This window comes from Physcomitrium patens, chromosome 12 (genome assembly GCF_059467195.1).
Source record: "Physcomitrium patens ecotype Gransden chromosome 12, ASM5946719v1, whole genome shotgun sequence".
In the NCBI taxonomy this organism is placed as follows: domain Eukaryota; kingdom Viridiplantae; phylum Streptophyta; class Bryopsida; order Funariales; family Funariaceae; genus Physcomitrium; species Physcomitrium patens.
Window position 1 is genome coordinate 7,948,327 of NC_143421.1, and position 16,094 is coordinate 7,964,420.

The 16,094-nt window shown below is 30.9% G+C and overlaps 1 protein-coding gene across 1 annotated transcript; it reads left to right on the top strand.

Annotated features, from left to right (window-relative positions):
• The first annotated feature begins 13,891 nt into the window (after positions 1–13,891).
• LOC112289960 (uncharacterized) lies at positions 13,892–15,651 on the top strand. The gene is made up of 4 exons (XM_024535748.3): positions 13,892–14,023; positions 14,201–14,391; positions 14,575–14,895; positions 15,009–15,651. The coding sequence occupies exons 1-4, from the start codon at positions 14,020–14,022 to the stop codon at positions 15,378–15,380; spliced, it is 888 nt and encodes a 295-aa protein (XP_024391516.1). The 5' UTR covers positions 13,892–14,019; the 3' UTR covers positions 15,381–15,651.
• Positions 15,652–16,094: the final 443 nt, after the last annotated feature.

Below are 16,094 nucleotides of genomic sequence, written 5' to 3' on the forward strand. Positions count from 1 at the left end.
ATGAGCATATTTTAGATTAATTTTAGTAAATAATTTTATATTTTAAATGAATTTTAAGTATAGATGTTTTTTCTTGATCGTAAATCTTGTGATTATTTTGAGGTTTTAAAAATTTTATAAATAAAAAGACAATGGCATGTAATTATTTGTAATCTAAGTGCACCTCATGATAATTTTATTATATTTATACTTATGAAAAGAGTTTTAAAAGATTAAAATAACATAAAAGAAGATTTTTAATTAATATTAAATAAAATAAAAACCTCCATACATATTTAATTTTAAATAAAAAATTAAAAAATATATGTATATATATATATGTATATAAATATATATATATATATATATATATATATATATATATATATATATATATATAATTCTTTTAAATTTTCAGTCTACAAAAATTTGTATTTTTTAAGATCCATTTTAAAATTATAAATTGAGTTAATATATTCTAAAATTTTCACTTGTGTTGTATAAATTACATAATTATCTTTCTTGGAATATGGTCTTACATCTCTATGTCATTGTAATATATGACAAATATTTTGTTTAAGTTCCTTTTTATTCTTAGAACAAATTATAATATAAAGGAATTCACAAAAGAGATTAATTATAAAATCTTATAAATTATTTAGAATATTTGTAAGTTAAAAAAGCATGACATTGTATCAAATAATGTCACATCTAATTTACAATATAGTTTGTTTATTAATTATTTTAATAAAGTCTAAATTATAAGTTTTATGTATATATATTTATTTGAATTTTATTCATTTAACTAAAAAACTATAATTTAAAATAAAAAGATAAATTTTTTTTATGATAAATTTCAATAATCAAAAAATTTTATATAAATTTGTAAGAATTTATCATTTTAATTTTTAATAAATAAGATTTTTCTAATAAAATTTTGAATATAAAATTAAGTTCTTAAAAATATTTTATATTTAAAGAAATTATTATATTTTATATAAAATTATTTATTCTAAAAAGTATAATTTTTTATTTTGTTTTTTTTTTTATGGATATCAAACATATGCTTTTATTTTATATTTTCTTACATAATTTAAGAAGAAATTTGAGACTAAAAGAAACATAATATATTTAAAGTTCGTATATTTTAACCACAATATATTTGAGATAAAAAATTAGTTGGAAATTTTTTATTATTAAATATTGATAATTTTTATGATTTTTTAATTACTTATTTTAGAAATATTTAATAAGAAAATCACCCATATATGACTTTTATTGGAAATTTTTTTTTTTATATATACTTATAATATATTGTGTCACTTATAAAATAATTTATTAAAAGAAGTAAACAAACTTATTACTAAACACATTATCATATTTTAAAAGTTTATTTTTAAAATTTTTATACTATATTTTATAAAAATTAAAAATATATCAATATAGGCTTAATTCTTTTTGTTAGTATTGAGTATTTTTAATATTTTAAGGAATTTGATGCATCTAGTATTAATTACATATCTTTCAACTCTAATTAAGTATTTTGATTAGTAGAAGGATTTGCAATAGAAGTATGAGAGTCTTAATGTATTATAATATAATTTGTTTTTATTAGAAAATAAATAAGTTGATTTTCTGTCACGGCCATAATCATATAAGCTAATAATTACATATAGAAATAGGTAGAAGTAAGTAAAAGTAGATAAAAGTAAGTTAATTGTATAATATTTAATATAGAAGCTTCCTAGAAACTTCCTAGACGCTGCTTTGACTTCATAGGTGTCTTTAATTGACTTTTTGGATTAAAAACGTGGTCAACAAGTTGGCCATGTGCCACACATGTTGTTAGCTTGAAGATCAAGCTAACTATGTGGCCCACACGTAGGAAAACTTGCCTTGTAAGTCAAGGCATGTGTCCTACAAAGTCAACATATATTGGAGGTCCTATAGAACGTCGCCACGTAGCCCCTAGTTAGATAGTATATATAGAGACAAGAGTGAAGCCCTCTTCACTCTTGTCAACTCCTTTCTTGCTTCTAGTCTAGTTTCAAGGGTCTCTAGTTTTCTTGTATTTTGGCAATAGCTATTCCAGTTTCTTTCTTAATATACATATTTCTATTTTGTCCTATTTCTTTTTTGAGAAAAGTCTCACTTACTCTTTAGCTTTGATCGAGTTCTTGTCCTTGACAGATTGACAAGAGTACACTTACAATATCAGAGCTTTGTCTTTTCTTGATTAAGAGTGGATTACCCCTTTTTCTTGATAAGACATAAGCGCATTAGAAGTTGCGGATTACCCTCTTTTAAACTGATATTGTTCTTAGTATTTTCTTTGTTATCAATTCCTCTCTTCTATTTGTTTTGAGCATTATTAGACATCTTCTCTTTTCTAAGTGCTACTATGGCAGAGCTTGTTGAAATGAAGAGTACAATGGCACAGATGCAAGAACAATTGAGGGAGTTAATGCTTGCGATGCATCAACTCAATTTACCACCACAAGGAGCAACAAGAATGGTAGGAAGTGAAGATATAGAGATGATTGGGGCTGCTTCAACATCTGCACCAAACCATGTCCCTTCTCCCAGAATGGAACACCCTTCGAGTGTTAGAGAACCGAGAGTTGCCTTGCCCGAGAAGTTTGATGGTACCAGATCCAAGTTTCGAGGATTCATCAATCAGGTCCAACTAGTGATTGAACTTCAACCCCAGAGCTATCCAACTCCAGGGTCACAAGTTAGATTCATTGGTACACTTCTTTCAAGTTCAGCATTGTCATGGTTTTCATCTTTTCTTGAACGACGAGATCCAATATTGGATAATCTGGAGGCTTTTTTGGCGGAGTTTCGATCCATGTTTGGAGAACATGATGCAATTCGTGTTGCAACCAACAAGATCCGTATTTTGCGACAAGGCAATCGATCAGTAACATTATATGCTTCGCAATTTCGACAACTTGCAACTGATATCAAGTGGGATGATGCCGCACTTGTGAGTCAATTTCTCTACGGATTACAATATGAGGTAAAGAAATTGATGCTTAATTTACCTGATCCTCAAACATTGAGTCAAGCAATTGACTTTGCTGTGAAGTGTGACAATCGACTTTTTGAATTTCGATCCGAGAGTCGCACAAGTGGGCCTCAACGTTACTACAATTCAATGGCAACACCGACGTCTCCTCAACACATACCTTCAGAAGTAGAGGATATGCAAATTAATGCGGTACGTTTCAAACCTCTTACTGAGCAAGAAAAGTCTCGTCGTCGACAAGAAGGATTGTGCTTATATTGTGGAGAACCTAAGCACACTGCTCAACATTGTCCAAAGAAGCGACGTAACTACAAAATGAGGAGTACGGCTGTCAAAGAAGACAGTATGTCGGAAAACGAGTACGTCCAGCTACAATAGGGACCGTGCGGCTGGAATCTTGTACAACTTCTAATGAAGGTCCTATCCTCTCCTCAGAACCATCTCCTTGTTTTATAATAGATGTGCGTTTAGGACCTAATAATTACAAAGCCTCTGCCTTGATAGATTCAGGAGCCTCAGCTTGTTTTTTAGATGAAGAATTTGCTAGATGTCATAGAATATCATTAATACAAAAAACTAAACCTGTACACGTAGAAGTCATAGATGGTCGTCCGTTGTCTTCTGGAGATGTAACTCACGAAACACTTCCTGTAGATGTAGTAATAAATGGTCATAGTAGTTGCGTAATTTTTAATATAATTAGATCTCCCTCTAATCCAATAATTTTAGGCTTATCATGGTTAGAAAAGTATAATCCTCGAATAGATTGGATTTCTCGTAAACTTGATTTTCCTCGGAGCATTAGTAACAGTTCTATTAATCAAATAAAAAACCATGAGTCTAGTATAGTAAAACCCGCACTTATAGGTGCAAAAGCATTTATACACGCACCAAAAGAAGGATCAACTTTTGCTATTTATGCTGCACCTATTTCTGAAAGCGTAAAGACTTCAAGTGGCATTCCAAGTCAATATCAAGATTATCAAGACGTTTTTGAGAAAAAGAATGCAGATATTCTTCCTGAGCATCGCCCATACGATTGTTCAATCGATCTCAAGGAAGGAACTCAGCCACCATTTGGACCAATTTACAGTTTATCGCAAGATGAGTTGGCTGAACTCAAGACATATATTGACGAAAATTTAGCGAAGAATTTCATACGCCATTCAAAATCTCCAGCAGGAGCTCCAATTCTATTCGTAAAGAAAAAAGATGGATCTTTACGAATGTGTGTTGACTATCGAGGACTCAACAAGATCACAATCAAGAACAGGTATCCATTACCTTTGATATCAGGACTCCTTGACCAGTTGAATCAAGCTAAGATCTATACAAAAATAGATCTAAGAGGAGCATATAATCTAGTACGGATCAAAGAAGGAGATGAATGGAAGACTGCGTTTCAAACCAGGTATGGACATTTCGAATATAATGTCATGCCCTTTGGACTCACGAATGCACCAGCTGCTTTTCAACATCTCATGAATGATGTATTTCGTGAATTCTTAGACAATTTTGTCGTCTGCTATCTAGACGATATCTTGATCTATTCTAAGAACGTCGAAGAACATGAAATACATGTTCGTCAAGTATTACAAAAACTTAGAGATGCAGGATTGTACGCCAAGATAGAAAAGTGTGTATTTCACACTACTCAAGTTGACTTTTTAGGATACATCATTTCAAATGATGGTCTTATGATGGATTCTAAGAAAGTCCAAACAATCATGGATTGGAAGATTCCAAAGACTGTAAGAGATGTCCAATGTTTCTTGGGATTTGCCAATTACTATCGGATCTTCATCAAAGACTTCTCACGAGTTGCAGCTCCACTTACATGCTTGACTAGTAAAGATAAATTCCAATGGAATCAAGAAGCAGAAGCAACATTTGAAGCCTTGAAGACATCGTTTGTCTCTGCACCAGTCTTATATCGTGTTGACTTTTCCAAGGTATTTTTTATGGAAACACACGCATCGGATTTTCCCTTGGGTGCAGTTTTATCACAAATGGGAACAAATGACAAATTTCATCCGATAGCTTTTCATTCAAGAAAATTCTCAGCAGCCGAGATCAATTATGAGATCCACGATAAAGAACTTCTTGCAATCGTGGATTCTTTTCAAGAATGGCGTCATTATCTAGAAGATGCTTCTAGTCCAGTCACTGTGTATACAGATCACAAGAACCTCGAGTATTTTATGTCAACACGCGTGTTGAATCGTCGTCAAGCTCGTTGGAGTATGTCTTTGTTATGATTCGACTTCATTATCACTTATCGGCCAGGAAAACAACAAGGTTTGTCCGATGCCCTGTCTAGACGTTCTTATTTTGCACCAAAAGAAGGAGATGCAGCTTTTGAGCAACAAAGAACGGTCCTCTTGAAACCGGAGCAATTTCATCTCCGAGCAGTGAAATCAACACTGACTGTTGATTCAACTTTTCTCAAGCAAATCCAGTCCAGTATGTCCTCAGACCCTCTTGTTTATGATATCGAGAATAATTCTTCCAAGTCTCATGATTCTTCTAAGTTCGAGTTCAAGAATAATCTATTATATTTTGAAGGACGCTATATGTTCCAGAAGGAAAAGCACGTTTGCGTGTTCTTCAAGCACGTCATGACTTTCCAGCAGCAGGTCACTTTGGATATAATAAGACTTTGGAACTCATATCAAGAGATTTTTGGTGGCCACAAATGTGGAAGTCAGTCAAAGACTTTGTACAATCATGTGATATTTGTTCAAGATCAAAAATTCCTCGACATCGACCTTACGGACTTCTTCAGCCATTATCTATACCAGAACAACCATGGTCTTCTGTTTCTATGGATTTCATCACAGATCTTCCAAACTCAAGATCTTATGATTCTATATTTGTGATAGTAGATCGTTTCACCAAGATGGCACATTTTGTGCCATGTACAAAATCTATCACAGGTGAAGAAACAGCTAAGCTTTTCATTGATAATATCTATCGCTATCATGGATTACCTAAAGATATCATATCGGATAGGGGAACTCAATTTGTGTCGAGATTCTGGAGGACTCTTTTCAAGATTTTAAAAGTGGACATAAAGCTATCTTCAGCTTTCCATCCTCAAACTGATGGACAAACAGAGCACGTAAACCAAGTCTTGGAACAGTATTTAAGGTGTACCAACAACTACCAACAAGATGATTGGACAATCCTTCTGCCATTGGCAGAGTTTGCTTATAATAATACAGTACATTCTTCCACGCAACAAACACCTTTCTTTGCCAATTATGGCTATCATCCACGACTTGATACTTTTGATTTTTCAAAAGTTGATAATCCTGCAGCAGAAGACATGGCAAATTGGTTGTTAGAGTTACATGCAATAATGAAGGCGCAGTTGAAGAAAGCTCAAGAACGACAAAAGATAAATGCAGATGTATATCGTAAAGAGCAACCACAACTCAACGTGGGTGATAAGGTATGGCTACTTCGTCGCAATATCAAGACCACTCGACCTTGTGACAAATTGGACTATCGTAGGCTTGGCCCCTTTTCTGTTTCTGAACAGATCAACCCAGTTGCATATCGGTTACATCTACCGGAGTCAATGAAGATCCATCCTGTATTCCACGTGTCTCTTCTTGAACCATATAAGACAGTGGATATACAAGGAAGAAGACAAATGCCACCGCCTCCTATAGAAGTAGATAATAATGAAGAATTTGAGGTGGAAGAGATATTAGACTCAAGGCGGCGCCGAAATAAGCTGGAATATCTTGTTCATTGGCGCGGATATGATATTAGTGAGCGCACATGGGAGCCATCCAGGAATCTAGCAAATGCATCAGCTAAAGTCAAAGTTTTTCATCAACGACATCCATCAAAACCAAGATGAAAACCTCTCTTATAAAAGAGACAAGATTGAGGCAAGATAACATTCAATTTCCTATCCTTGTTTATAACTTCTTTACATTTGTGACGCTAATTAGATGGAGAGCCAACAACCAGCGGATTCAACTCAAGAACCTTCGTTTGCTGACCTGTCGGACGAGACATTACGATTGTCACAACCTTCAAGACGACGCAATCGAGATGAAGATCTTCAAGAACGACATGTTCTTCCTCGAACAGATGGTGAGATACAACGCGTTTGGTATCACGATTTGGGAAGGGACTCCCGATGTTTGGTGATTTTGCTAGAGGTAGGAACAACTCCTGATGGTGTTCCGAATATTCTATTCGAAGGAAGTTATGAAGGCCTCAATAATGATCAAATAACTGGGTGGTCTTCCCGCCCTGGTATGGGACACTACCGATGGTTGAGAGGCCCTATCAATCATCTTCGAAGAGAACAGAGATCAGAGTATGTGGCGAATATAATTCGTCGCATCATAGATTTCCTCAACATATGATGACCGCTCCTCGTGGAACTCGTCTCTAGAAGGGGGGATAATGTCACGGCCATAATCACATAAGCTAATAATTACATATAGAAATAGGTAGAAGTAAGTAAAAGTAGATAAAAGTAAGTTAATTGTATAATATTTAATATAGAAGCTGCCTAGAAACTTCCTAGACGCTGCTTTGACTTCATAGGTGTCTTTAATTGACTTTTTGGATTAGAAACGTGGTCAACAAGTTGGCCATGTGCCACACATGTTGTTAGCTTGAAGATCAAGCTAACTATGTGGCCCACACGTAGGAAAACTTGCCTTGTAAGTCAAGGCATGTGTCCTACAAAGTCAACACATATTGGAGGTCCTATAGAACGTCGCCACGTAGCCCCTAGTTAGATAGTATATATAGAGACAAGAGTGAAGGCTTCTTCACTCTTGTCAACTCCTTTCTTGCTTCTAGTCTAGTTTCAAGGGTCTCTAGTTTTCTTGTATTTTGGCAATAGCTATTCCAGTTTCTTTCTTAATATACATATTTCTATTTTGTCCTATTTCTTTTTTGAGAAAAGTCTCACTTACTCTTTAGCTTTCATCGAGTTCTTGTCCTTGACATTATCATATTTAGCAAAAATAATCAATTGTTTGATTTAATACATGAATATTAGAAAAAAATAAAAATAAAAAAACATATTACAATATATTTTAACATGTGAAGAAACTAACCAATTATTAAAGCATTATTGTACTTGATACCAATTTCTAGTTTTAAAAATTTTGATACATATGTTGATAGATATTTATTTTTTTGTAAAACAATTTAAAATTTCTTGTTGAAAAATTTAGATTTCTCTTGGTTGATGCACAAATATAGATAAGCATCATGTCAAGTCTCCATCTAAGTTGTTGAATATACAATCTTATTGTTTTAAACTAATGAAAATAAAAATGAGCATGTCATTTAAGTAATTTTTTTTTATTGTATTTTAATATGTTTGAAATTATTAACTAAGAAATCGGAGCTAAATTAAGAGTCATATTTGTTTAATAAACTTTAAACATGGATTTATTATTAACAAAAATATTCTAGAGAACAACTCTTAGTTTTAAAATTAATGCAATTGCATTTACAAGAATTATTTAGAATTATGTAATTATTAGAAAAACTCATATCAATTCTATATATTCTTGATTAGTCTTTTGTGATGTTGATTGAGCTGATAGACAAAGTTGATGCATAACAAGCATCAATTTTATTATTTTTCCATGCATTGATGCTATGAATTTCTTATTTTTAATAAGTTTTCCTTGATTATAAAAATTTAATAATTTCAATAAAAAAATAATAATAATTAAAAGAGGATATTCTTTAACTTCTTAAATAACATAATATTTTTAAGAAAAATAGATTGTCTAATCTCGATTAAAAAAACATGAAGCTTTGGCATTATATATTGTAGTCTTATCAAATCATTAACGACATGAATTTTTTTTAAAAATTCAAAGGCTATAATCTCTTGTATTCCAAAGATAAAATAATAATAATAATAATAATAAATAAATATACGATAGAAAGATATTATAATATCTATTTTTAAATACAATAAATATGTGGAATATGGAATCAAGACTAAAATTCAAGAAAAATATTATTAAGACTAAAGATGGCATTAATATTGCTTTTCTATATACTAACCCCAAAAAAGGCTTAATGGAAGCCTTGATGTTTTTTAGCTTTAATTATTTTATGTATCATGACAGTGGCAATGAAGTTTTATTTTTATTTTTTGTTAACTTGCAGCAAAGAATTGTATATTTTTTGGGATATAAAGGTTCAATATGAGACCATGTGAGTTGATTGTTTTATAATTAATAATCATAAAGATATTAACTTTTATATATAATTACATTACTTTAACAACATGAAGACTATCAACAAGAGGTTCAATCATGAATACGATGTAATTATTGAATATTTTGGTTTAGATGTTACACCAACTTCGAAGTTGTAAAATAAATGTCACATAAAATTATAACTATATATTTATGCAATTGATACTTTGGAATTGTCTCTTATGACTTAATAAATTTTATTTGGATTTTCCAAATGTTCTTCTTCAACATTAAATTTTTAATCTCATATAACAAAAGTTTATTTTTGTTAGCAGTCTAATTGGTCTTTGGTGCTTAGATTTTTGCAATTTAGACATATTGCAATAAATGAAAAAAACTTATCATGTTTATTTGGATCATAATTATTTAAAAAATCTTAATTTAAGTTTGAGATATTAAAATATAAGTAAGTAAAGTAAAGGTTTTTCTACATTTTGAGATTTACCCTATTTTAATTTGAGCTCTAACCAATGTACTTCTGAGGTGTAAGTAGTCCTTTAGAACATAACTATAAGATTATATAATTGAAATATATATCAATTAATAACTTAAAGAAGTATGTTATGAGGCAATGTTCATGATTTCTTTGGTGATCTATTATATTCTTCTTGCATCTATATTTATTTTCAAATCATCAAAAGTTATTTAAATCTATTGTAAATTTTATTTTTATAAAAAAAACAAGTAGCAATATTAATCTTAGCGTAGTAAATATAAGAAAACTTTTGAAATAAGTGTGTCATCTTTGTTGTTGCAAAATTTTTCAGTACTAAGGTTTTATCCAATAATTTGGTGAGAGAAGCCAATTCCATTCTTTTCTAGAGACTCATAATTTCATCTTTACTATGGCCTAACTTATATTTTCTTGTATTAAAACAAAACTTTGCTAATTAATTATATGTTAGATTGGTGTCTAACTTCTAATTTTGTATAGATTAAATTAATTTTTAGTGCTCTATTAAACTTTCTAAAAGATTAATTAAATTATATATTTTTAATAAAATGTTTTTAATTAAATTATTTTTATATGAGCAAGTCATATAAAAGGTCTTAACAATTCTTATAATTTGTAGATTGTAACATGATGTAACCAATTGTTTGCACCTATTTTATCTAAATTTTTTAACTATATGTGAGATTTATATTCAAGATGTAGCATTGCATTTCATATGGTCTATAAAATATTTTTTTATTCTAATCATAAATAAAAACTTATAAACTTTAGAGTTATCTTTAAAAATATCTTAGCCACTACTGTAATTAAATATGATATATACTAAAATCAATTTAGGTTAAGATAGACATAAACTAAATCTCTTATGTAATTAAATTTTAAGATTTTATAATTTTATTTTTACACTGTACATGATATAAAACATGTGTTTTTAAACAAAATAACATCTAATACTTTCAATTTTTATCTCAAATAAGTAATTTTTAAAATAAAATTATCTAAGGGATTTTTAAAAATACTTGGTTCTTTTAGTTATATGCACATAAAAATTTATATGCTATTAGGCTAAAATTGTTGAAATTTCAATCTTTACACACAACCAAAAGTCAACTATTTAATTTAAAATCATTATTCTATTACTTAGATTAAAAATACAAATTATTGTAACTATTAGTATCATTTTTTCCTACATAGTATTTTTTTACAAGTATATATATGTATATATATATATATATATATATATACATATATAATATGATGTGTACTTTTACAAAATAAATAATTATTTCATGTATTTAATTTTATAAATTTGACACACATTAAATTAGAATACAAACTAACATTAAAAAGAAGATAAAATAATTATATATATATATATATATATATATATATATATATGATTCTAGTTAATTCTATGCACACATGTATAAACTCTAAATATCCATTGTAGTTTGAATGCAATTTATTTTTAAACATGACGTTGTACTCAGAATCAAAAAAAATCTTCAATAATAAAAGTACATACTTTAGCTGTTCTTATTATTAATTTTGATTTTTAACAAAGAATGAAGAATTTAATTTTTTAATATCATTTATTTTTCCTAAAATATAGTAAATGAAACATGAGCATACATTTGTTACCAATAGGTCCATTTGTGCAATTAGGAAAAAAGTGAAACCCTAATATATATATATATATATATATATATATATACATATCATTAAAAGAAATATAATAGCCATCAATATATTTAACATTTTTTATTAAAAAAATATATTTAGTAATTTGATATAAATTTCTTTAATATATATTTTGATAATTATATATATACATACATAAAACAAAAAATTAACATATTATTTTAAAAAAAATTTAAAATATATATTTTTATTAAATTTAAAAACACTAGACATGATTTATTAAGACTTGATGAAATTTGAGATATTAAGAAATATCAATCTACATTCTTAAACAAACCTAAGGCGATATTTAAAACTTTGTATGTTATGATTCTAATATTAAGTTGTTGAAGAGATTTCTTCTTGTATTTTTTATTATGCATGAATGTCAAATTTCTCGAAACATTACAAAAAAAGTTTTGTCACTTGTGCATTGCATTATTTATATTAACTTAATAAGTTTGATATAGTAAAGATCAACTTTACATAAATGGTTTTTTAAGTTTTTTTTAATAAAATCTATTTTTAGATGTATGTATGGATGTGAAATTTAGATGGTCAATAATACAATCAATAAAAAAAAAAATTATAGCAAAAATAATAAATTATTTATATTGTATCGTAAATTTTTAAAAAATAAAATTATTTAATTGATGCAAATTTTCAATGAGTTATTTTTAAATTCTTATATTGTTATATATATTACAAAAAAGTTATTGCCAAAACACTAAGAAAATTTTAACCCAATGATAAAAATATCATAACTCAAATTTTATTGGAGATTATTATTGACATTACACTAATTATTATAATTCATCACTCTCTAAATTATTTGTTGCAAGAAAGTATCTTCTTATAAGTGTATTAAAATTTTACAAGAAACGAAGTTTTAGTAATGTTGATCACACATCTTTATCTGGCTATCTTATTACTTTAAGAACCATCACTGATTTTTTGTAATATTTTTTTATATTTTTGGTATTATATTAAACTTTAGCCTATAGATTCTAACCTAAATATATCATCATAATACCATCGATCTATTCAATTGCATTATTTCAGATTTTTCAGAAGAAGATTATCTTATGATTTAATATTTGTTTTAGCATCTAATTTATCAATTAAAACATTAATATCTTATTTTAATAAAGGAAGAAAAAAGAAGAAAAATAAAATTTAAAAAATTATACTAAAAATTCTTTAAAACAATAAAAAAATTTAAAAAACAATAATCAAATTTATTTTTATATGAATATATATATATATATATATATATATATAAAATATATAATATAAAAAACTAAAAATGATTATTTTCAATATTATATATTTACATAACAACATATCTAGAAAGATCTAGTATTTCTTTACCAAGCTTTTAGTAATCAATTTCATAAACTATTATATAAAGATTATCATGAAGTTATTTTTATAAGACATATCAATTAAAATAAAGTAAGTTTTTTTTACAGAAACCGTGTGTATATTTATAAATATTTTTTTTAAATAATGAAAAATATAAAAAATCGTTGTAAATCATATCAATATCACTTTAAAATGTTTTAAATTTTTTTAAAAAATTATACTCTATACAAAACTACAAATATTTATTATTTGTTTAGCATCAATAGCTTTAACAAACTAGAATCTCTTATTTGATAATTTTAAAAACATCATACATGTCATAATTCAATAATCATCTTTAAACTCGTTTTATCATCTTTAAACTTGTTTAAAATATTAGATTTCTTGTTTTATACAATAAACTAAATCTAATTAAAATCATCAAAGAACTTCCATAATTTTTATTAGTAGATAGCAAAAAAAGAAAATTGATAGACTTAAAATTCATAGAAAAATAGAAGGCCAATGACATAATCTCAACATGAAATCCACTTAGTGAAAAATTCATCTAACTCAGAAGAAAAGAGGCAAATAGAACATGATTTGTGACGAACTTCAAAGCAGGAAAAATCACACAAAGCAGCCTTTAGTCTTGTCCTAACTTCAAAACTAGTGACACAGAAATATTTATCTTTTGACAAGTTCAAATCTACTTCATCCAAGGACATCAATAATATCTTATTCTATGTCCTCATAATCTGAGCACGATGTCTGAAGAGATGAACTACATCTCATTTTCCTGCTTTGATGGCCACAATGACAAAATCACCTGCCCATCATTTTAGGGTTGTTTTCTGCTGTGACAACCAAGTGTCGTCCAAGGTCTGGGTTAGCAACTCCAAAAGAGGTGGTGTTGCGGTGGCGCGAGGATGGTGAAGAAGAAGAAGATATCTCAGTCCTTGCTTTGGGAACCCACCAAAATGGAACCAAGTGGATCTATGTCATGGATCTTCGCGCCTCCATCTCCACCTGTCGTCGCACTGCGCAGCCAGCTTGATGCCACTTGGCTCGCTTGGCCCTTCTCCCTTCTCTGTTTGCTTCATATCTTCTTTGTGATTGTCATCACTCCCTGTTTTGTAGTGTTGCCTATTTTCTTCTCAAAGCTGGACACAATCAGAGCTCTTTTCATAGTGTGGTGTAATCTGTTGAAGTGAGAGTTTGAAGACAGTTGGAAAGTTTGGTTCATTCTCTGAGCAGTTTGCTGCAGCAAGATGGGTGAGTTCCTTTTGGTTCTGTATTTGCAGCTGTCTTGTAGACTGATCAGGTGTTTTTTTGTGTGCGTGTGTGGGCTTTGTGCTGTGGATGGGTGTCGGTGGCATGAAAGTTGTGATGGAGTTTTTGGTTTCGTGATGCTCTTGGGTCGGTGTTGATATGATTGGGTTCGGTGTGTAGATCCTGCTCAAGGGCAGACGGAAGGGAAGTCGTTGACGTCGAAATTGAAGGCGAAGGTGAGGGGCGTGAAGAAAGTTAAAAACCACTTGCCCGGACGGCACAGGCGTGACACCGAAAATCCACAAGGAGATGTCGCCGTCCACGATGATGATGATGATAGCTCTGGCTCCAGCTCTGATGCGTCTCCCAGAGTTAGTACATCTCATTCTCTACCTCTCTCTATCTCTCCCTCAACTTTCTACCCTTTTTAATTCTTGCATTCCGTATGTTCTGCGTCTTGACGCATAGATTTGGCAGAACTTGAAGTCGACATTGGCTGAGACATTAGCGTTGTATACTTATTTTTCTTACATACCTTGTTTGGATCACGGCAGAAACCCGGTCCGGAGACGGGATACAACGTCGGTCAATCCACACCTTTTACAACAGTGAAGACCACTCCACTGAAATCAGACCACTCCGCCAAGTCGCAGGATAGGAGATCTCCGCCTAGGTCGCACAACCGCGACTACGAATCGAAGCTTTCTAATGACAATTCGGGATATCGAGCATCCGATGGCCCCCCAAGCTCAATGACCCCCTCTGTGGAGGAAAAATTCCAGTATTTGGGTGTTGGAGACCGATCTAGACCTGCAAACTATCCGAATGATCACTCTTATCAGATTGGACAACATTACCCCACCACGGCAACAGAGGTACGATCGCGACTGTATAGTAGAACATAATCGTTGAATGGTGCAATGGTGCAATTGTCCATTTTCTTTGGATGTACTGAAGTAATGGTTTCATTCTTATTGCCGCTTTACAGGGCGTGCCGAAGATTGGGTACAGTGAGCATGACACCAAGCCCCCTGGATTGTTGGCACGCGTGCAAGATACAGTTGGAGGGGTCGCCGCGGCAGTGGGGTCACAAGTGGGCTACTATAATGAAGTAGATGCTACCCCTCATGAGCAGCCATCAACGGATCCAAATGCACCGTCGGTGTTGGACAAGGCGAAACACACACTCGGATTGGCCAAGCCAAGTGACCCAAACTCGCCGACAGTGATGGAGAAGGCGAAGCACACACTCGGAATGGATAAGCCTAGCGATCCGAACGCGCCTACAGTGATGGAGAAGACGAAGGCTCTTTTAGGAATGGGTAAGCCTGGAGATCGAGATGCGCAGACTATAATGTAGAAGTCTTGGGAGTTGAGAATGAAAATTGGAATGAAAAATAACCCCAATTTACGCAGGAGACTTGAGATTATTCACTCTTGAGTGTTATCATGTGGAAATGTAGATTATGGCAGTGTAGAAAGGAGGATGCGAACTACTTCTGCATTAGACTAGAAATCCTCGATACAATTGGACCTCAACCTTATGGGAAATGTGAAATAATGCAAAGTGATGTAAATGGCATGTATATTCAGGAAATCGTAGTTCGGAGCTCAGAGACGTTGGAAGCTTATCATTTACGCAAATGTATGACGAGTCTTACAATATCTTTGATGAATTCTGAGTTTCATTGGAATGTGATACATGATAGTTTTTCCAACAGCCGGTATTCAATCTGGGATAAATTGGTTGAGGTACGCATTGTAGCTCTCCTTTCACTCACAATTCTGAGAAAATTAACGATTGGTGAAGTTCCCCAATATCGACTAATAGGTCTTTCTTTGGTTGTACCGCGTCTGTAGAAGTCATAATTCTTTATGAAAAAGTTTTTCATAAAAATATTTATGAACATTTGATTTTGTATCCTTACTCATAACACATAATTACTTCACGTAAAATAAAAAGCTACATGCTAAGTACCTCACTGCGTAATACAGATTTTACACACTGCTCACACAGGCAACTTATGTTTTAATCAGGTTGGCTCTACGTAGCTAAAGCAAATGGTGTATATAA

Excerpts from the sequence above, each read along its gene's own strand:
- LOC112289960 (XM_024535748.3), top strand. Across the intron at positions 14,392-14,574 it reads GCTCTGATGCGTCTCCCAGA|AAACCCGGTCCGGAGACGGG; the intron begins GTTAGTACATCT and ends GGATCACGGCAG. Across the intron at positions 14,896-15,008 it reads ACCCCACCACGGCAACAGAG|GGCGTGCCGAAGATTGGGTA; the intron begins GTACGATCGCGA and ends GCCGCTTTACAG.